Source organism: Macrobrachium nipponense, chromosome 2, assembly GCF_015104395.2.
Source record: "Macrobrachium nipponense isolate FS-2020 chromosome 2, ASM1510439v2, whole genome shotgun sequence".
NCBI lineage: Eukaryota > Metazoa > Arthropoda > Malacostraca > Decapoda > Palaemonidae > Macrobrachium > Macrobrachium nipponense.
The window spans coordinates 56,825,923-56,847,381 of NC_087201.1; the positions used below are offsets into that span (position 1 = coordinate 56,825,923).

The 21,459-nt window shown below is 39.7% G+C and overlaps 1 protein-coding gene across 15 annotated transcripts in view; it reads left to right on the forward strand.

Annotated features, from left to right (window-relative positions):
• LOC135220600 (E3 ubiquitin-protein ligase HECTD1-like) overlaps nucleotides 1-21,459 on the forward strand; it is a 294,889-nt gene that overhangs the window by 35,596 nt on the left and 237,834 nt on the right. For 9 of the 15 annotated variants that reach the window (XM_064257876.1, XM_064257884.1, XM_064257880.1 and 6 more), the window contains exon 1: nucleotides 17,429-17,998. The exons of 2 other annotated variants lie outside the window; for them this stretch is intronic. In XM_064257876.1, the coding sequence (XP_064113946.1) occupies nucleotides 17,987-17,998 (12 nt within the window). In that variant the 5' untranslated portion in view covers nucleotides 17,429-17,986. Of the gene's footprint in view, nucleotides 1-17,423; nucleotides 17,999-21,459 lie in introns of those variants that run through there. 4 more of the 15 variants (XM_064257889.1, XM_064257890.1, XM_064257891.1 and 1 more) reach the window with 2 other exon arrangements.

Below are 21,459 nucleotides of genomic sequence, written 5' to 3' on the forward strand. Positions count from 1 at the left end.
TATATATATATATATAATATATATTATATATATTTATATATTTTACACGTATGTATATATATTTTTGTATGATATAAATTATAATTTATATGTATATATATATATATTTATATATATATGAATATATATAGTATAATATATATATATATATAATATCTAGTATATATGTATATGTGTGTATATTTATATATATATATAATATATATATATATATATATATATATATATATATATATATATATATATATATATATATATATATATATATATATATATATATATATATATATATATATATATATATATATATATATATATATATATATATATTATGGAAACTAGTCATTTCACCATGATTTTTTATAATTATTTTTATACATATATGTAGAACAGTGAATTTAGAAAAAACATGAAATCACTTTACTTTTGACCACAACTTTATGCAAACAAAATCAAAACAATCACAGTCATGAAGAAAGGAACATACGCTACAGGGTGTGTAATGATGTTAAGGAAGAGTAGGAAGGGAGAAGAATGGAGGAATCGAAGAGGAAAGTTTGGGCTAGTGAGGAATTCACTATTGGTAGATACTCTACCCAAGCTCCTATGTCCGAAAGCGTTAACAAGTTTGCTGGCTACCCCATCAAATTGGAGAGTAAAGCGCCTGGAAAAGGTGAATTTGGAAACTTGAGTTGATTATAAAAAAAAAAATTAGGGGAGGGTGTGAAAAACTTTGCAAAATAACACACCGATCCATCTATTAATTTGAAAAATATTGGTATAAACGATAACTCAAACTTCCTGAAATACTTAGTTGTCCGGAATGCCAACGGAGAAACTTGATGTCGTGCTATGCATATGCAGACGCTTTTCATATTTTGGGCCGATTTCTGTTTGCCGCGTGATGCTTTGTGGTGTTCTTGTTAAGTGTCTTGAACAAGGAAATGGCAATGATGGTAACTGGAACCCTTTAGCGGTGTGGTTTGTTTCGGAATTAGGTAGTTTGATTTTTGTTCTGACTCATGGTTAAGAACTCTCTTCAAAGCTGGTTTCTGTGAGTTGACAATATTTGTGAAGTTTGTCTGGGTACAGTCCCTGAGTTGACTGGTCAGAGCGTCTCCGGAATCAGGTGAGTTGGCCTTTGAATCAGCCACCTTGATCATAACAGATTTTAGGAGAAGGTTCGTCACCAAAGGTTTGAGTTTTATGTAGTTTTTTGGAAGCTTCATTGAAGTGTCAGAGCATTTAGAGGCCTTATAATGTGTGTTGTGTGTGTGTCCTTTTAAAGGTTCTGGCTTATGAGGTGGAGTGGAGGTAAAGTACCAGATTTCGGTGGTTGTTTGTTAAATTAGATATCGTGTAAATAACCGTGGGGTATTATGCTGGCCTAATCCACCAGGCCGTTACCCAGGTCCGTAGTCCGTTTTGTCGTTGTCTGCCTCGTGTTTATTGTACTTGTTGTTTGGTATGTAGCTTAACCGGTATCGTTTCATGTTAGTGGTTCGTCTAAATCATTTCAATTGTAGGTATTATTTGAAAGGCTGAAGAATTCTGTGATAATGGTTTTGAACCTTGATCAGACGTATAATTTCCCTCATAAATTGTTACTTTTATTTTTCTTGACCTCTTGAATAAAGTGCAGGTGGCGTCTTCCTCTCTCCCAATGATTTATTTAAAACTGTAACGCAGTGTAAATGAACATATCCAAAGCATCCGGTCTCATCGGCTGATATAGCTTTATCAGTGATTTTATGAAATTTAGGCTGTCAAGCCAAGCACTGGGGCATTTAGGCCATCAAGTGCGCAAGACGAGAAAAAAGGGCATTTGATGCTGGACGACGGAATAGAGAGATGCAGAAAATTTGAATGAAGTGCAAGGATTTACATGTGGAGAAAACTCCACAATTGCACTAATACTAATACTAGTAAAGAGGCGGGACAACTAGGCTAATAAAAGAAGCGGGAATGGAGAAAAAGTAAAAGCTTAAGATGCTTACAGTGCACCACTACTACGTGTGAGAGTGCTCCACTACCACGTGTGAGAGGTGCACGGATGGAACTACCACTGTGGGGTGGTAGTATGGCCTTGGTCAAGTTTACTTGGCAGAAGCAGCTACAAAGCTCTCTCTCTCTCTCTCTCTCTCTCTCTCTCTCTCTCTCTCTCTCTCTCTCTCTCTCTCTCTCTCTCTCTCTCCAATTTCCTGGTCTGTAGGCTCAGTTTTAGTATTCTGTAATAGAAAACTGTTGAGAGGTGAAACTCAACTTAATAAAGAATAACTCATTTTGCGTAAACATCGTGCACAGGCTGTTTATGGGCTAACTCTTAAAAAAAATTAAGGTTGTTGACTGTTAATGAATGTGCAATTTAAAAAAAATGCATATTTACGTATGGTTGCAAGGAAAGAAGATTCTATCTAGTCCACAAACGCGTGGATATCAAGCCAAGCGGAATGTTTATCGACGAGGGAAGGAAAGAGTTGAAAAGGAAAGGACCCAAGAAATGGTACAAAATGATTTCGATATAATACTGGCGCCTCGGCTTCTCAGGCAGGTGAAGTCATGGCCTTAACTGCCACCATTGCGGGACGAAGTTTACTTTCTCTCTCTCTCTCTCTCTCTCTCTCTCTCTCTCTCTCTCTCTCTCTCTCTCTCTCATACAGTATTTCTGTTGTCCAATCATTCTCTTACTATTTCGTTCTCCTCGTTAGAGCTGTTTTTTGAACAAATAATGAAAAAAATATAAATTTGGCACCAGGAGCAAGATGTGAATAAGAGTATCTTCACCATAATTATTAACGTGGTTTTATTTTTCTGTAAACGAAAGCGGTCGGGAGAAGTATTTGTCTGGCCGTCCGCCCTTACATCGAACTACAGAGGCAAGAGGCTGCAAATTTGTATGCTGATTATCTATCCTCCAGTCATCAAACATACCTAATTGCAGCCCACTCGCATTTTTTTTTCGCCTCCTGTTAACCATGATTGTGCGTGTGGCAACGCTGTCACCACCGGGCTGTGAGAAAATTCGATTGCTCTGAAGAAACTATAACGCATTTTTTACTTGTTTTATGATGTTTAAAATGCTGATTGTCTGTAATCGGCTGTTAGTTGGTCCACGGTTGTTCTCGGGAATTTACTCTACTTAAAATTTGACGCAAGACTTCCTATAGGTAGTGTCGGTACCTCCTACTTGAATGTCCCTCTTGACCAAGTTGTTACCGACAGTTTCTCCGAATAATATGGAAGTTTGCTTGTCCCATACTTAACGTGTTGCAATTTTCACGTTTGTTCCAGACTTACTTGAATCTGGATATTTTTTAACAAGTAGTTCCTATTAGTGATTGTCAGTCCTATGCTCGTTATCTTCCCCCGCACACATTTCACTAATCCAGTAGCATCCGCCAGATAGCCTTTGGGAAAGTTATTGTTTTTATTGATATCGGTAATCTCTCTCTCTCTCTCTCTCTCTCTCTCTCTCCCCCCGTCACTTATTGTTTAGTAATATTGAAGCACCTGCTTCCTTCATTGCCAGTTATCTGCATGCCTTGAATATTAAGCTGTTGAGGAGTAGCAGGGTGGCTAAGATGAAGACCATAAGTTGTCGAGAAAACTCGTGGTGTGACATCACAAAGGTCGAACTCCACGTGCCAGTCCTTGTCTGTGTTAGTGCAGTTTATGCTTATTTTTGGGTCTGTGTTTTTTTTTCTTTTTTCTCGTGAAGGATCCTTAAAGCTGTGTTTTCAGGTGTGCTTGCTGCATTCCGCACTAAAAGTGAAGGCGGCAGCTGATGGTTGTAGATTTAGTGGGATATTTTGTTTGTGTTGTACTGACGCGCAACAAGATTCGTTTACCTTTTTACTGTTTTTGTTGCTGCTTCATTAGCTGTACACTTTTAAATAATTGAAGCTCTGTAGGGGGTAGTGTCGTCAGTTCACCTCGTTCGGTGCAATGTAGGCATTACTTAAGGTTCTATGGAGCGTCCCTTCGGCCACTAGTGCAACTACTTTCATTCCTTTTATTGTACCTCCATTCTCATTCTCTTTATTTCCTTCTTACTGTCCAATCAAATAAATAATTGAATCCCGAGTTACTGAAAAAAATGATCTTCAGTTGAAAAAACCGTCCGTGCTTTTTGCAAGATTAATCGTGTTTGCCTCGCCAAAAGAAGCGGCGGCAGTTTCTCACATACTAACCCCTCTCGCCACCCCAGCATTTGTATGTGGATCGTGTTCGTCCCTGTATATATCATTGGTCCCATATCTTCACTTTCATTTTGCTGCTCTGCGACATGTATTGAATGGAAAATGTCTCAAAAATAACACTGCTGAAGCTTTTCAAGAAAGCTTGTCCCTACGGCAAATATGAATCGGGGAGTGACGTCCTTCGCCCACGCATTTCACTTCAGTGGATTTAATACCTCGTGGATACAATTCATGTGAAAATATCGTAGATCTTCCTGGAAGACGTAAATAGATAACTGTAGACGGTGGAAGTGGAAATCAAGATTATTTGGGATATCAGAATTAATTGTCTTGTTGCAGACCATTGAATAAACGGCATTGAGGTTATCCTGTATTGCCTCTGGGCCAAAGCTGGGCAGAGTTTACCACCTGTAAACAGCCCCTGTTATGCCGCAGCTGCACGAAAAAAAAATTGGTGCCTACGAATGATTGGGTCTGTCCTGTCAGGCCATATAGTGGCCTCGTCTCGCTCTTGGTTGTCATGATTTGCCGCTGGTGGTAGTGGTGGATCCACCTGCTGGCCGACTAGAGAGTGCGTGGCAGCAGCTGCAGCAGGTCTGTATACCTTTACCCCTTGACTCTGGAGGTCTGGTATGGAAGAGGAGGAGGATCGTGACAACTGTTGAAGTGTGCTGAGGCCGCCAGATTGCGTCACACTATGAAGGAAGTAGCAATATTGCTCGGTAGACCTATTTAATTATTGTGTAATGTTACGAAAAATGAATGATTAATCAAGGGCATGAAAAGTCTTTAGTATTGGAAGCATATTTGCTGAAAGGGCTGTAGATATTTATTGTAAAAAAAAAAGTGCCTAGCAAATAACTTGTGGGAAGCGTTCTTAGGTAGGTTAGGCTTAGGGAGAATTGGAATAGATGAATGTGTAAATTGGGTGAACAGAGAGAAAAAAATTTTTATGAAGAGAGAAAACTCCACTTGTGAGAGAGCTTGCTGCACGTCTCTTTATTATTCAATATAGTTTACATTTTTTTAACGTAAGTATGAATTTGCCTGGTATGGTAGGAAGGGTACGTGACAAATGTGGCTGTGTTGACGAAATTTCTGTGGCATTGGCATTTATTGATTGAGATAAGGAGGTCTTAACCTCGCTCCTTACCAAGCCCCCTCCCACAAGTAACTCCCTCACTCTCCCCCCCCCCCTTCTCAGCGTTTCTATGACACCACCCTGACGGTGTTCAGCCATCAGTTCGTATGTATGTGTGTTTTGTTTCTCTCCCTTCGTATCAGAGCTAAATTTATGTAGCTGTATCCTCACACACACTTAGAAGTGTTTTGGGGGGATGTCTGTCACAAGAAAAGTTGCCGCTTGAGATTTTGAGTTGAAGCAAGCTTCGACCTCATGGATGAAATATAACGAGGTGCCATATTGCCAAATGAATAATAAATATTTTTTTTATTTTAAAGTATTTCCTTTTTAACTAATCTGATTTAACAACAGCAACAAGTCAATAATCCTGAGCGGTAACCTGACAGTTCTGTTATTGACCGACGATAATTGCTTTGACAATGATACTTTGGACGACTGTTTTAATTAACACTGATATTTTTGGTAGATACTATATCTAGAGTAATGTAAAATTGATATTAGATAAGTGGCAGGAGAATATTTTGGACGTTTGCAGTACAATTTTTCACATTCATAACTCAAGCCTCGTGAAGTCAGTTCTTGTGATTGCAGTCAGAAAGTTTTTGTCCTCTTGAAGGATAGCTCACTTTCTCGTAAACTGTGAGTCATTTATTTATAATAGTAATGATCTCCAGCAATATATTGGTCGAACCCCTGGGTTCCAGAAGTCCTTTATTCCTCACATGTTAGGCTCTGGAACAGAGTTTATTGTCCTACTTTCCATTTCTGCGGCCACGGACATTTTTGTCGTTTGTTTGTGCGAGTATTAACGTATATATAGCTCTGAACTGTTAAATTAGTTATTGTAGAAGCAAATGCTCAGAGAGATGATCCAGACTCAGAATCGACCTCTCCCAAGGTATCGCCAGGGTGAGAAAATAGGAATGGGAATCAATAAGTCTCGAGCACCGTAGGGGCATAGTGCCGTCAGGGCACCTTACGTTGTGCACTGTAGGTATTACGTGTTGAAGGATCTTTACAGCGTCTCTTCGGCCCCTAGCTGCAACCTTTTCGTTTCTCTTACTGTACCTTCGTTCATATGCTCTTCAGTCTGACATTCTTGCCTTTCTAGCAATTGTTTCATAGTGCAGCCATATACCAGGTTTTCCTCCTCCTACACCCACCAAACCTCCTTACTGTCGATTTCTCTTTCGGCGCTGAGTGGCCTCACTGGGCCCAGGGGTGTTCCTTTGTCCTAAATTCTCTATGGGTTGCGTCTGCTTCAGCTCATAAAAAGTTCCCTTGAACTAACAATACACTAATTAATTGTCTGACTGGAATACATCATAGTGATGTATGGAACAGCTTTTGAAAGATACTCCCGGCTGAGAATTCTGCAGTAAAATAAAGCTGGCATTTTGCGAATGACCGCCAACATTCTATATTAACTTCTATTCCACAGGTTAGTAGATAACGGTATAATCATGTCATCGTCTCCTCACTCATACGATTTGTGCGTGTAAGAGTAACTTGCTGTCTTTTCACGCCAGTGTTTGCGGCCATATTGGGCATGTCATTCCCGTAATCTCCATCTTCGTGGGGATAAGAGATTGCAGATAGTGAGACCGCATCGAGGTATTGACGTCGTCGGCGATTTGGAATCGTAACCAGATCCAAGGACCTTGACCGGATCAGAAATCCTCCTCGCTGGGCCTCCAGCGATGATGATCCGTCTCATTTCGCTTCTTACCAACCGCCAGCCACAAGACGAACACCCGATAACATGAATATGGACGCTTGATGTTTATTGATCTCTCTCTCTCTCTCTCTCTCTCTCTCTCTCTCTCTCTCTCTCTCTCTCTCTCTCTCTCTCTCTCCTTTTCTTTGAAGACTCCTTTCCCACACCCTGCTATTTCTTGCCTGCCACCCACTCACGTGTCACCTCCTCTCCCCCAAACCCTACACCCCCCTGAGATCACCCACCCTCCTACCGCCACCCACTTTTGCCCTGAGGCGAGTTAATGCAGTCAAGGAAATGGATTCGTTTATGTCGTTGGACGATGTGACCCACATGGATAATCGAAAGAATGATGCAGCAAAGGCTATTTTTTGTTTTATTTGGCTTTTCTTTTTGTGAGGAGTGCTGCGTTCATTCACCTGCATGATGTCATTTGTGTGTGGTGTCAGTGTCAGTCCTTTTAGACTCTTCATTCACGGTCGAAAAATTGTTCTATTTTCGTTAAATATTTCGAGAAACTGTTTTCATGGATTTTCTGGCAATTCCAGTTTCCAAGATTCACAAACCAGCTGTAGAAGAAATAGTCGGTGTAATGTGAAGTTTGTGTTCCGACCGAAGGAGAACAATCGACAATGCTTACGTGGGAATATCTTGTCGATTGACCTCAAATGATACAAGTCCAGTTCAGTGACCTTTCTTTGTGGGTTAACCACAGATCGGTCAGTGTATCTCGTTAAAAATTATTTTTGGAAGGCCCGCAGGAAATTCGGTCTTTCAGTGAAACTACTTTCTTATATTTTAGGAGATGATGTTGATTTCAATAATCTTGTACAGTTCTTAAGAGAGATTGATATATACTATAAAATTTGACTTTTTTTTTTTAATAATATTCAGTTTTACCTTTCACCTAATACACACAAGTGTATGCAGTTATACTTTTAATTGGATTTTAATATAAAAAATTATATTTTTTTTTATTTATTTATTTTTAATGAAATAAGGTTTTAAGTTTCATTCACATCAGATTATCATCACGTTCAATTACATTTCATTAATTATCAGATTATTTATTTCATTCCATTACGGCGCTGAATGACCATTATAGGTCCCAGTGCTTGGGCTTGTCCCTAAATTTCATAATCCATCCATCCTTGGGTAAAGGGGCATGAAGGTTGCTATTAACCTCAACCTCATATAATTTGCGGAAATTCATAAATCGTCCGTCATTGGCGTTAACATTGTATAGGCTGCGAAATCAGTTTAGTGCAAGTACACTATATTTTTAAGCCTAATGCAGTACATATTAAGGATTTCGCTCTTCCCTTCTGTTGCTCCTTGAACATGACATTCTCTCTCTCTCTCTCTCTCTCTCTCTCTCTCTCTCGGATGGAATGACTTCAATTAAAGTTTCATGTTGTTAATTGTTATTGCCTAATGAGATAGACGGAGAGACACTTTCTGCCTAACAGTGTGGGTTTTTTGAAGTTGAATGGTCTAGACAGGCGACCATAAAACTGTTTACTCTCCTCATATTCTTACATGATTGGGTCTTGGATACTTGTGATGGTTCGCGAAGCATTTCCCCGAGATGGAAGAGAGTACCGTGACTCTCTGAAAAAGCGGGTCGCTATTTCTTAAAAACTAATCATAGAATTTACTTGAAAATAATTTTATTATGTTTCGCACTCCCAGAATGCGCAGTGAAAGCGAGTTTAATATAACTCAACCTAGGCATGCCAAAAAAAAAAAAAAAAAAGGGGGGGGGGGGACGTCTGGTGCAATGCTAGCATACAACTCTGGAATTTGCGTGTGAGAGTAAATCTATTGTTTTGTTAGTAATAATGTTTGCATCAAGTATTATGCCAAATTGCATCTTTAAATTATCTAGTGTGTGTATGCATATATTTTCTAAAATATATATAGTGTGCGCACAATACAATGTGAAAAAATACGTTGATTATAATGAGAATAGGATTTCCTTAATATCAAACATATTTTTGCACATCGGAACAGATTCATATCGTAGACTGCAGTCACATGGTGACATGATAGAATATATGTTTGTAATAAAAAAAAAGGTGCATTTTACTTCAAATTACCATGTTTTTGCTCCATTTGTTATAACTACTAAAGTATTGAGTTAGGGGGCTACAATATGAGCACATAAGCTCCAACTCTTGACTGCAATCATTTTAAAAATGTTGATGGAACGACGTTATTATACATGGCGTCAACATTCATAGCGTAAATACGATTGAGAAGAAACAAAAGTATTTGGGGGGCGCACTGTTATGCCTAGGCATTTATTGATTACCTGTTGTCGGACGGTATTAGTAGCATTCTTAGAAGTTTTCGCGTTATTGAGTTGATCACATTAAGTTATTTATTCAGGCACGCTCAATTGGTAAATATACTAAGGTTCCCGCCTTCCCGCTGTTTGCAGACCTTGCCCTCACTGGCTGTTGGAGAAAATTTGTATTGGGAGATGCGGGTTGTTGTTACGGACACTCTCTCTCTCTCTCTCTCTCTCTCTCTCTCTCTCTCTCTCTCTCTCTCTCTCTCTCTCTCTCTCAGGAAAGGTTTATGCTAGCCCTCCCCATTGTGCTAGCAGGATGGAGCACCATACATAGGCGAATTTGGTGTGTTCAGAGACCAAACATGCAGTTTACAATGTTTATATATAAGTAATTTTTATATAACGATATTAGAATTTTATAAATAGATATTTTTTCCAGTTCCCGCTTTGTCAGTCAAATGAGAAAAAGCTCTACATTGATTTTTCCCCCATTGACGGTAATCTCCACTTGCTTTTGTAACCTTGTATATATGGGAACCAAACAGTCATCATTTGCTTTCACTTGTATTATACATTTGCAGGAGGCAGTGGGTTTGGGACAACTAATAAAAGACTTGATTAAAGAAAAGTACAAAGGGAAAGACGATTCGAAGCATATTGAGTTTCCGGGAGGTGCAAGGTGGAGGTTTGACTAGAATTCGGTGGCCAGACAGAGCCGCACCAGACGAGAAAGCAAAGAAACCCAATCTTGTTTTGAAGGTGTTGTTTCTGTAGGTATGTATGTGTGTATGCCTGTGTCTGTGTGTGTGAGTCGTGTTCTGTTTGGCTGCAATCAAGGTTGATTTGTCATGTGGAACTAATCTCGAGTTTACCGTTTCGCGCGGCTCCTCTCGAAGTCTCTCGGGAAGTTTGTTTACATCGTTAACCTCATTACAAATTAGGTAAGTGGGATGGATGTCGGGGCTTCCACCAGGGGGCTCATTTCCGATGTTTTTGCCAAATATTGTGCGTCCGTATGAGCACACGAGCAGTTTTGTTTTCATCTACCTTTTTGGATGCAAGATGCTTTGATTTTCCGTCACATTCGATTTTTCTAAGTGTATGGTGCTTGATGAATTGAGAATATAGATAAAAGTTCTTCCTACTTTTGAATTCATCAAAAGTCTTCAGTGCCTGAAAACGGGGGAGACCTTTGTAATACTGAGCAAGCCTGGTTGTCATGCCTCCTAAACGATGGGTGAGGGTTGAGAAAATTGCGTTATGATCTGTTCCAAAATCAGTGTGTGTGTGTGTGTGTGTACACACATCAGTATTCATTCAGTGGTGTGAGCTTTATTAGGGGGGAAGGAGGTTAGTGTTTATAAACATTATGTATATACGATTGAAAGATTCTTTGTGGAGGGGAATGGCTAGCTTTAGGTCATTTGTGGCAGGATTTCGTCCACATAATTGTCTTGACTACATATTTATATCCCTTGATGATACGCCATTATGTGCAATAAGAGATGTCATAACATCTGCGTCATAGTATTGTTCTGATTCAAATGGTAATTTCCTTTTAATCATTCTCTGCACGAAGCATACTGATGTATTCATATTTTGGGACTCCCTTTCTTAATGTATTCATCGTGTCCCCTTCCTTGCACGGCAGGGTTTGCATCAGCAGGAGCTGCACCAGTGAAATAACAGGACAAGTTGTAAGATGTAACTTTCCAAGCATGGTGATGTCAACTGTTGACAGTCTTCCTTCTGAAAGGAGGGGGACAAAGCTGCGAGATGCGAATGAGAGTTGTGGGAGGAACGGGAATAAAATAAGCGTTGGAGTGCATCTGCCCTTCGGAGGAAGTATCGTCTGTCCAAATTGGTTTGGTATTGTTCGCGAACGAGAAATTAACTTTCAAAATAAACGTCGGAGTTCGTTGAAGTATGTCAACATGACCGTGACTGAACCTCTTCACTATATTTATTAACAGTTTAGGGGCAGTGAGCTTCAAATTGATTTGGATTAAAAAATCTGAAAAGAGAAAAACTTTGCTGTAACTTTCAGAATTCATCCTGTGTGAAAGTGAGTTTACGGATGGATGTTGATGTACAACACAAACTGTACATGTCTCCTTGACAATAATGTACGCCCGCGTGCGAAGATAGTTTTCTGTTAGTGTCTGTGTGTGTGTTATAGTTTTTATTACCGTTCAAATTAAAAATGGCTGTGTTTTGTCGCGAAGAATTTGTCCTTCAACAGGATGGTAGGAGAGATCTGGGCAGGTCGTTTCCACGAAGTGCTGTGTGCCAGTTCACAATAGGCAACAGAGTTCGTTCTCATTTTTGTCTACGTGAAGGTCGGGGGGAAGGGGTGGGTGGCTACTCTGGCTTCGGTTATTTTAATCATTAGCTTTGAAGTTGCGTGTGCTATTTGGGCCAAATGCTTCACTGAGCATTCACTTAAAACCAGTGAATGGGAGGGGGAATGGCAGATGTGATATTCATTCTGATTAATGGGTATTTTTATATTCCTCTCTTTCATCTTCGTGGTCGTACTTCATTAGTATGCACTTCTTTGAATTGCTTAGTAGTGTGTGCTTACTAGTCTTGTGCTTTTGGCTCTTTAATTTAAGCTTTCGTGAGCAATATCGTCGAAGATGCATTAGTTAATTCCAGATATTTTTTTATGTTGGGTACTAGTTCGGAAATTGACCCACCCTAACGCAATGACACGAAAAATACAAAGTTCAATAAACTTGGTTAGGTGAATATATAATTGAGAAGCCTGCGACCAGTGGTACCAGACACGTAGTGATAAAATAACCTTAAAGGTATATCGTTATGGAGGGAATGACGTAAAGCCAATTTTATGCAAAGAAGCGAGACCATTTTATTAATTTTTTTTTTTTTTGTGAGGGGGAGGCCTTGGTCGACACCAAGAGAAAATGCGTGGTGTTGCAGTCTTTTTTGATGTGGTGACTGAGAGTCACCACGATGGACGCAATGATGGGAACCGTATGAAAGTGGAGTTGTAAGATTTCTGAACGAATAGAAAGCATAAACTGCGCGAATATGCATAGGTCATACATATTGTATACATGGATTATTAATGCAGAATGGTGATCGAACCGATGACGTACTGTGATCATTTTCGCACAAATTACCATGCAGCACATGATTATAATAAGAAAATGGCTCGTGATAATTAACCTTCTGGAAGGTTCATAAATGCATTGATAAGGAAATTATGCCCAGGAGGAGGAATGCATCTTAGAATAATGATGCTATCACATGTTGTAATCGGAGATTGACTGTGAAAATGAAAATTGGAACTTTTACATTATAGAATTTTAAGTATAAAAAAATGTGGTTTCCAGCCAGCGCAGAAGACATCCAAAATCAGAGACTCGTGAGCGATTCGTTAACTGGATGGTAATGGAAACCAGAATGAAAAACATGGATATTTATTTTTGAACATTTATGGCGAAAACGAGCGAGTGAAGGCCGGTAGAGTAAAGGTTTCATTGTGCAGAAACTTATTCTGTTTTACGATGACGCCTGAATCGATCCTACGAATGAACTTGGCGATCCTAGAATTGCTTCTGCTATGCGTTCGACTTCGCAAGTACAGTCGGATACGTGGAAGCGTTAAGCTTACTGATGGTGGACTTGGAATGTTAGACGTGAATCCAAAAGTCCTGGCCTCTACTTACATAAGACGACCTTGGAGAAGCCTGTATACCTACAGGAGTCGAGTTAAGGTGTATCTTATTCCTCCTTGCGTTAGCATATAAGCTAGTTTCCGAATACCATTCAAGTTCTTTGTGTAGTGGTAATTACCTACAAGTCTCTAGTATATACGGGTTTAGTGCTCAACTTACACTTGGAAAATATTATTTACATATATTTCATGAACAAAATTAATCACGATATTTTATTGGGAGCTGAAACTTGATCGATTGTCAGGCAAACTTTTCGTTATGTTTGGAAATGACATAGAAATTCTTGGATACAATTGGATTTGAAAGATAACGAATTTCACAGCTATCCGGTGTCATTCATTGACGAGATTGCCATTTCAGCATTGGAAAGCTTATATTTTTGGTATTTAGTTTGGTGTTAATGTTTGAACTGTCGAATTCCCATGACAAAACTCTTAACCAATTTTCTGGATTCTACTGTGAAGAGCGGATGTTGATTATGTTTTGTCCACTTGAAAAGGTTTAAATCTATTAATCCCATGCTTAATAAATGTAAATAATTTTCAAGGGTCTTTGTAGCGTCCCTTTGGACCCTAGCTGCAACCTCTTCTCATTCCTTTTACTGTAGCTCCGTTCATATTCTTTCTAACAACTGACTTCTACCCTCTCTAACAATTGTTACATAGTGCAACTGCGAGGTTTTTATCCTGTTAAACTTGTCAAGCCTTCTTACTGTCCGTTTCCGTTTCAGCGAGGAATGTCCCAGCGCTTGGCCTTGGCCCTAAATTCTATATTCTACATCTTATCAAGGTATCAAAATGAAATTGTGACAATGATATATTTGCAACAGCTCCTTCCATTAGTATCCAAAAGTGTCAGATTTTCTGTAGATTTGAGTTGTAATAATTTGTACGGTTTGGATGAATTTAAAAATGTTGTTGAAGATTGTGATGATAAAAACAATATGGCGGTGTTATTCAAAATTGTGATGATTATGACAAAATTATGACTCGGGTATTTAAAGATATCTTGTTCTTGGGGCCTTTGTTTTCTGTTCCAATGCTTCCGCCCTGCCCTGCCCCTCCCCGCCCCAGGTGACGAGTATCCTAAAGAATCTCTAACTTAACGAATCGAGAGAAAGCGCCTCATAATGAGCAGTGGGGACCGTTGCAACGCGTCGCGAGGTGAAAGAGCCCCTCAGCTTTGCTCTCTGCTTTCTCATGTCAGAGAAAGGTCGATTCCCGTTTTTTTTTTAGTGACCTGATGTATTTGATGTGGGTAATGAAGGCTTTTTAATACTTGGTTGCACGTTTTCCCTCGGTTGCTTGTGCAGGCTAAATGTGTGGGTGTCATCCTTTGCGAAAAATATCATCTCGTGCGGCCTATGGGTAAAACAGGGCCATAGTGAAGTAAGCGGTTTCGAAGGCAGATTGCCAATGGGATACGTGATTTATAAGACAATATCAAAGATGTGATCATTTGATATTGTAAACTTAATGAAACTGGATCGCGTAAGTTCATTCTTATTGTATACCTATAAGTGTGTGAAGAGCTAGGAAGGAACCACTTTGAACGGGCGTTGATGGGCGTTGGTGTTTTTAAGAGGATTGAAACCGAACATCTCCTCCCACTCCTCCCATTCTATCCTTCACCGTCTTCAAGGTCAGCTCATCTGAACGGCAGATCTTCAGATATGGAAGAGCCTCCTCCTCTTGGCAGTGTGCATGTTTAGCGCTTTTGCTTTTGTTCGTAACAACGCCACGTTAGCAATTGTTAAGACTACCCACTGGTATGTATGTATGTGGCCGGGAAATTTTCTGTAAATTTCTTCGCACGGTATTGCCTAATATCCTGAAGTACCAGTGGAGACATTTTGTTCTGTTCATCCCACAGTCCGCAGAATAAGGAAAAGGTGAAAAAATAATAGACTTGGCAGTTAATGTAAATATTCTGAACATTTTGCATCTGCAACATTGAAATGTCCGGGAAAATGTCAACTTGTAGATCTTTTTCAAAGGTTTCGTCCTTAATATTGTAAATTGTCCTGTTCTCTTCCTGTAAATATGTTCCACGAATATTAGTACATTCACTGTTCAAAAGATTCTCTCTCTCTCTCTCTCTCTCTCTCTCTCTCTCTCTCTCTCTCTCTCTCTCTCTCTCTCTCTCTCTCTCTCTGAAGGCCTTTCCTTCATGTTCCCGAGAGTAAAGGGACCTTTGCAACCCTTGTCATTAGGGTAGCTGTTGAAGTTAGTCACGATTTTCGGCGATCGCTATCAGTATATATATATATAAAACCATTACGTTTATCCTTCCTCCTTTGGAGGGACTGATGCCTTCGGTGAGGATAACTGGTAACAGAAGGTCAAATTTATAAAAAGCAAATCCTAAATATCAGCTGTACACAGACTTGTTGATATTGGTAAGCCGTCAGGCTTTAGTGTATTTATTAAAATTTTTTTGTATTGCAAAAATTGTCACTATTTGATTCATTAGTGTCGAAGAGAGAGAGAGAGAGAGAGAGAGAGAGAGAGAGAGAGAGAGAGTTGGTATCTACTGTCAATTTTGTAGGTATTGATGAAAGTCCCGTAACCAGTAACATGCATCCTGTTGAACTCCATTATTCTTTTTTCAGTAAATCTGTTCCTTTCTTGGGGAAAGGTTGTATCAAGTATTTTGTTAAAGAAAGTGTGTGGAAATCCTGTGTGTGTGTTTTTTTTTAGGGGTTTGTGGCGGTGGCTGCTATGTGTTATTTTATCGTTCTGAAAAGGAAACAAATGTAGGAGAGAAGGTTAGGAGGGCTTAACCACGACTGAAGCTGTAGTCGTGTCTCCTGAGGGACTTCTCGTGGGCAGAGATAGAAAAAGTGAATGCTGATATCCAGAGTAATTGTGAGAAGAGAACTGGGGTGAGGTAAAAGTTGGAATCATCTATCAAAATGATGAGGTAGAGTCTTCAGTAGACAGAAAATGAAGCTCAGAGAGAGAGAGAGAGAGATATATATATATATATATATATATATATATATATATATATATGTAATAGTATATATATATATTATTATGTATATGTGATATATAATATATATATATATATATGTATATATATGTATATGTATATATATATGCACTGCGCTATTCATGTTATTTTCCTCTGGAGTCATTTGATCGTACGAGAGACCGCTAGAACGTTTTGTAAAATGTTAGGTGAATTTTCTCTTCGGTTCGTATTCCTATGTAGCACACCTTCGTTGACTGAGAAAAGCCATTGAAAAAATGTTTTAAAGTCTCCCAATCTTAATTTACAATAGCCGGCGACAGCATTGTCTGTCGAGTAAAAAATATTAAGAGTAAAAATTTCATGTTTTATTTATTTATTTATTTTTTGCTTTGCCTATATTAGTAAATTTTTTGGTATTGCTGGACAGAATAGCCAGGTTTCCATCCCGAGTCGTTTCTTCACGAGAAAGCCAGCCACAAGTCTAGAAGTGAAAGTGGAGTCAGTGTGTGTATCAGTTTGTGAAAGGGAGTTTTTTTTATGTATGCTCAGCGTCGATATGGTGGCTGCTATGAAAGAGGGCATTGTTGTTGTAGAGAACTCTTGTTTTATATAATACAAGTTCGTTGTGGTTGACCCCATGCTTGATACGAGCTTGCTGGGGGGGGGGGGGATTCCTTTCGCCCGGAGGAAATGATCCTGCAGTGGCAGATCATCAGACCAGTTGAAGATGGAACTTACTAATTACATTTCTTATCCCGTTTTTGTTTATGAATATTGGCCCTTAAAGTTCCAAAGATAAAAAAAACCTGCCACTTGTCCCTAATTGGCAAAGCCTACTATAGGAAACTGTTTGGCATGTTGTCAGACGTACTTATGCTATTTTATGTACCTGCTCATGATCTTGAGAGAAATGTTGGCAGCCTCATGGCGTAATCAGCTGTGTTGACAATGCGTTCCTCGGTCGCATGTGGTCTGGTGGTTGCATCACCCAAGTAAAGCCATTGTTATACAGCTGGCAACAGACTCGTGCTTCAAGAGGATCTAAAGGAAAATGTTGCAGGGTTGGCAAGAGCCTAAAATTGCTCCCTACCTTACGCCACACTTACTTCTGGGTGATAATATTCATATTTTGTGATGTTCTTAGGCCTTAGGAATTTTAGCACGACGACAAATGGGTTGGGCGTAGAAATGTCGACGGTGGTGGTGTTTGCCAAAGTTCTTTTTGTGTTGAAGAAGAGATGAATGTAATGGGTTTAAGTCCTCGACATTCTCCCTCTCCACTCTACTGGTAGTTTGGGAGTTATAGGGAAAGGAAGGGAGGGAGGGAGGGGCTAACATATGTTTGTGTGAGTGTTTGTGTGTACTAGGGCCAGGAGTGGCATGAGGACGACCAGTTGTGGTGGTGATGTGATGGTGGTTGGATGGGAGCGTTAGTGGAGTGCACTTACAAAGCCATGCATTACACGGCGCTTTGTTAAATGTTTCCCAGTGATTTCGTCGTTTCGTAAGAAATTATTCGTGTGTTTTGTGCTGAAACTGATGCGACGTCGTGTTAGTCTGTTCATAAGTGATATCCGCATGGCTCAGGTGTCCTTCTGATGCCTTTGTTCTTGTAGGAAAGTGTCTTTACATTTATTGAGATGCTGTTTTGCAGATGGTATGTTAAAGAGCTTCTCATTTAGGAACTACTCTGTGGAGTTTGTCCTGGTAGAGGGAGTTGATTTTAACATGCTACCCTCCAAATAGGCCAGTCGAGTCAGTGTTTGGAGGAGAAATGTGATCCTTTACTTCTGAAAGTTAGTGATGAATCTGACACTGGGTTCTGAAGTTGGATTGACACACGTTGTTGGAGGAATTGCATCCAAAGGAGCATTTCCTGATAGTTAGAGTTCTTTGAAGACCTTTTCTCGTGGAATCCTACTCAGGGAAAGAAAACGGAAGTTCGCCACGATGGAGGATTCAGTAAGTTTTTATTTTTTACATTATACTTAATGACTCAATCACTGGCAGCTGTTTTACTTTCCTTCTAAAAGAACCACTGGTAGATGTTCGAGTTTTTCTTCCTCTAACTAACCATTGGTTCCAGTTTGTTTGCTTTGCATGAGGCTTTTACTTACGTAGGGGTCTTTTCTATTGTTTTTGGGTTTTAAGGATTAAGAATCCCGTAGGAGCATTGTGATGATGTTCAGTATTAAGCAGATGGTTGCGTCGGCTAGATTTTTCTAATCGAGTGTCTTAGTTTGAAATAAGCATTTTAAAATTGACTGCATTTTTTCAAAGGCCATTGTGTATGCTGCTATTGTTTCTAGCATACACTAGGGATTTCTTGGTTTAGTGATTGAATAATGTCATGGTTTTATTCGTGTAAGTCTCTCTCTCTCTCTCTCTCTCTCTCTCTCTCTCTCTCTCTCTCTCTCTCTCTCTCTCTCTCTCAAGATAGGTGCTGTCGCGTTGGCTATTCAGACGCGTAGATTGATCTGTCCGTTGTAGTGATAGCGAGATTGTTTCTTGCTTTGTTCGGTAACTTAATCTGACTTGGACATAGACATATCATTATACGTATGTCAGATGTTTAAATTAGATAACCGCGTCTTAGTTTCATAAGAGAATATATATATACCCGATTTTTAAGTTCTAAAGATAGTGAGTCATGGAGAGTTGGCAGCCAGTTGGGTTAGTGTATGAGGCAGTGGAAAATCCCTGAAGGTAACCTTCGTTGAATTCTTCTCTCTTCATTCCTGTCACTTTGTTTTCATTTCAGAGAGAGAGAATGGCTGTACTTTGGCTCTGCATCTTGAAGTAGCCTTAATATTTTTGCATAGTCATAAGTTTTTTGTCCACACTAACAACGGTTAACTAAAGTAATAGGCGAGTGTGGTCGTCTCCTCAGACGGTAGCGAAGAGTAATTCAGGCGGCGGTGCTCGAATTAAGTGCAAGAGAAGGTTGAGTGACTTTAATAAGCATACTTAGGTATGATTACCTCTGATGGGTCGAAATAATGATCTGTATGGCGTGAAAGTATGAGCGCATGCGCACTGTGCAAACCAGTGAGAGAGTCGTGCACGGCTGCGACGTGGTGGTGGTTTGTCATGTTCTTTCTGGAGGGTTGGGTGACTATTTATTTAATCACTTCTGGTTGTGAAGCTCCCTTCATGTCTTCCTTCTCCCTGCTTCTTTTGCTGGAACAGCCATACATTCATTTTGGACACAATACACTAGTTGGCTTGGATATTCTTTACTATTCCTTTACTGAAAGTTTTCATCTCTCTCTCGTTCGTTCGTTCGTCATCTTTTTTATACGCTTCCTTTACACTACATTAATTCTTACATGGTTGAAAGTATTCCAGCTACTCTTGTATAAAAGAGTGCGTCATCACAACTCCTGTCGAAGGGGTTTCAGTCAAGCTTATCACAAAGGTAGGATCTAAACACTTCTCTGAGGAGTTGCAATACTTCCTGCATGGCTGAAGGATATATATTCAACCTGATAAAAAAGCATCTCGTAGAAAGGAAGCGCCTTGTTTTCTGTCCGTCAATGTGTCTGTCAAACTTGTCGTCACGACTGAGGTCAAGGGACTGCATGTTATAAAAGCAGAGCTTCCTTCATTGCTGTGCATCAAAGGAGATGATCTGTCTCTGTCCTTCAGTGAGTGTGTCACGCTTGCCATGTTGCAACTTTGCCTCTTTGATAAATGAGTGGGAGTCGTATGGCGAGAATACCTGGCACTCTTGAACCGTTTCATTGGTGGTGGTCGGAATTTTGAGTCACGTGACACTAATAAAGGAGAGGTCTTATGAATGCTACGTGCACCCTCAGGGATGAATAGGCCTCGGTGAGTTATTAAGAGATTTCTGAGGGCCGTACCTAGTACGGTAGCACTGCGTGAGGGTTTTCGGAATTGAGATTGCGTTATAATTACCGCATTAGGCTTCTTGGGGGAGCAAGCTCACCTTGTCATCTTGCTTCCTTTCACTTTGGTTGATTTTTACTGTAAAAACTGCGTTGTGGAGAACTTGGGTAAAATAGTTGTTTTACCTTTGCGCACCAGTTCCTACTCCTGGAGGACTTTGCTTATTTGTTAACTAAAAAACGAAGCTTAACTCAGTCAACTAGACATTCACTGAAGGTTTACAACGTTGCCAAGTTACGCTGCTTCAGAAGTGTGTTAAGGTTAAATGTAGCCATGATCATGCGTGTGGCATCGCTATAGGTGCCAACAACACAGGTCACCACTGGACCGTGACTGCAAGTTTCCTACAGCATTTTATGCTGTACAGAAAACTTTTACTTGTTTGTGTGTATAGTTAATAAGTTAAGTTTTTGACATCTTGCAATCAGAGGCTGCCTTCCATTGTGTTGAAGGCATTCATTAACTTGGGTCTTTTGCTCTGCACCAAAGTTATCATTAATTCTAGCAAAATAATTGATCAGAGCAGCTTTTGCTTGTGGTATTTGCTCCCATCTTTGGAACATCCTTTAATTTCTTCCTTGAAATTCTGTCACCCACTGGGGCCTTTCGTTGTGCTTAAAATTCATGGTGTGCAGTCTCTCCCGGTCGAATGTAGCATTTAGCCCCGGCTTCTGGTTGGTGATTTGTCTTTGCTGGAGTATCTCATGTTGACGCGGAAGGATAACTTTTCAGGCTCCTCATTGGGCTCACTTTCCTTTCACAGTGGCCGTGGAATTGCTGCTCACTTGACTGTAGATGAGGCTTTTGTATTCCATGCTGCAGATTCATTTCTTGTGCTTTGGATTAGTGATTGCATTTCCCTCGACTTCGAACAAGCCCAGATTCTACTCTGATATCTTCTTTCACACAACTTTCTGTCCATTCCATTCATTTCCGATATATATTTTTCAGCCTGCTTTTATTTCGGACTTATTTTCTAATTGACTGATCAGGTTCGCTCTCTCATCAACACCTCAAAACGTGTTTCGCATAAATTTCCTTTTCGAGAATTGAATCAGGCTCACGCTTCCACGAGGTGGTGTTCCTTTTGGGTGGGCTTTAGTGCACATTTCATAGAGATCTTCAGAACCAATCATTCTCTAATTCTTTTTCTGCCAAGTCGGCTATTGAAGTTTCGTTTTGCCTCTCCAAAGGAGCTTTGCATGACAATTATTATCATCACGTACACTTCTACCAACAAACAAATCACACTACTGTCTTTTTCAGGGTCTTAATAACCAATGCCTTGTTAATAACCATACAACAATCATCTATCCGGGATTGGTATTTGCTGATTCAATTGTTTTATTTTCTTAAGCAAATTTTGGTCTTGAAGTTTTTATTCTATTCAGTACTATCATGTCGTCTATATCCCACAGTTGATTTATTCGATCCAATCTAGTAACAGTTTTTCGTTACATGGACACTAGCACTTGTCACATACCCTTTACCGCTATTTTTGGATTTAAATT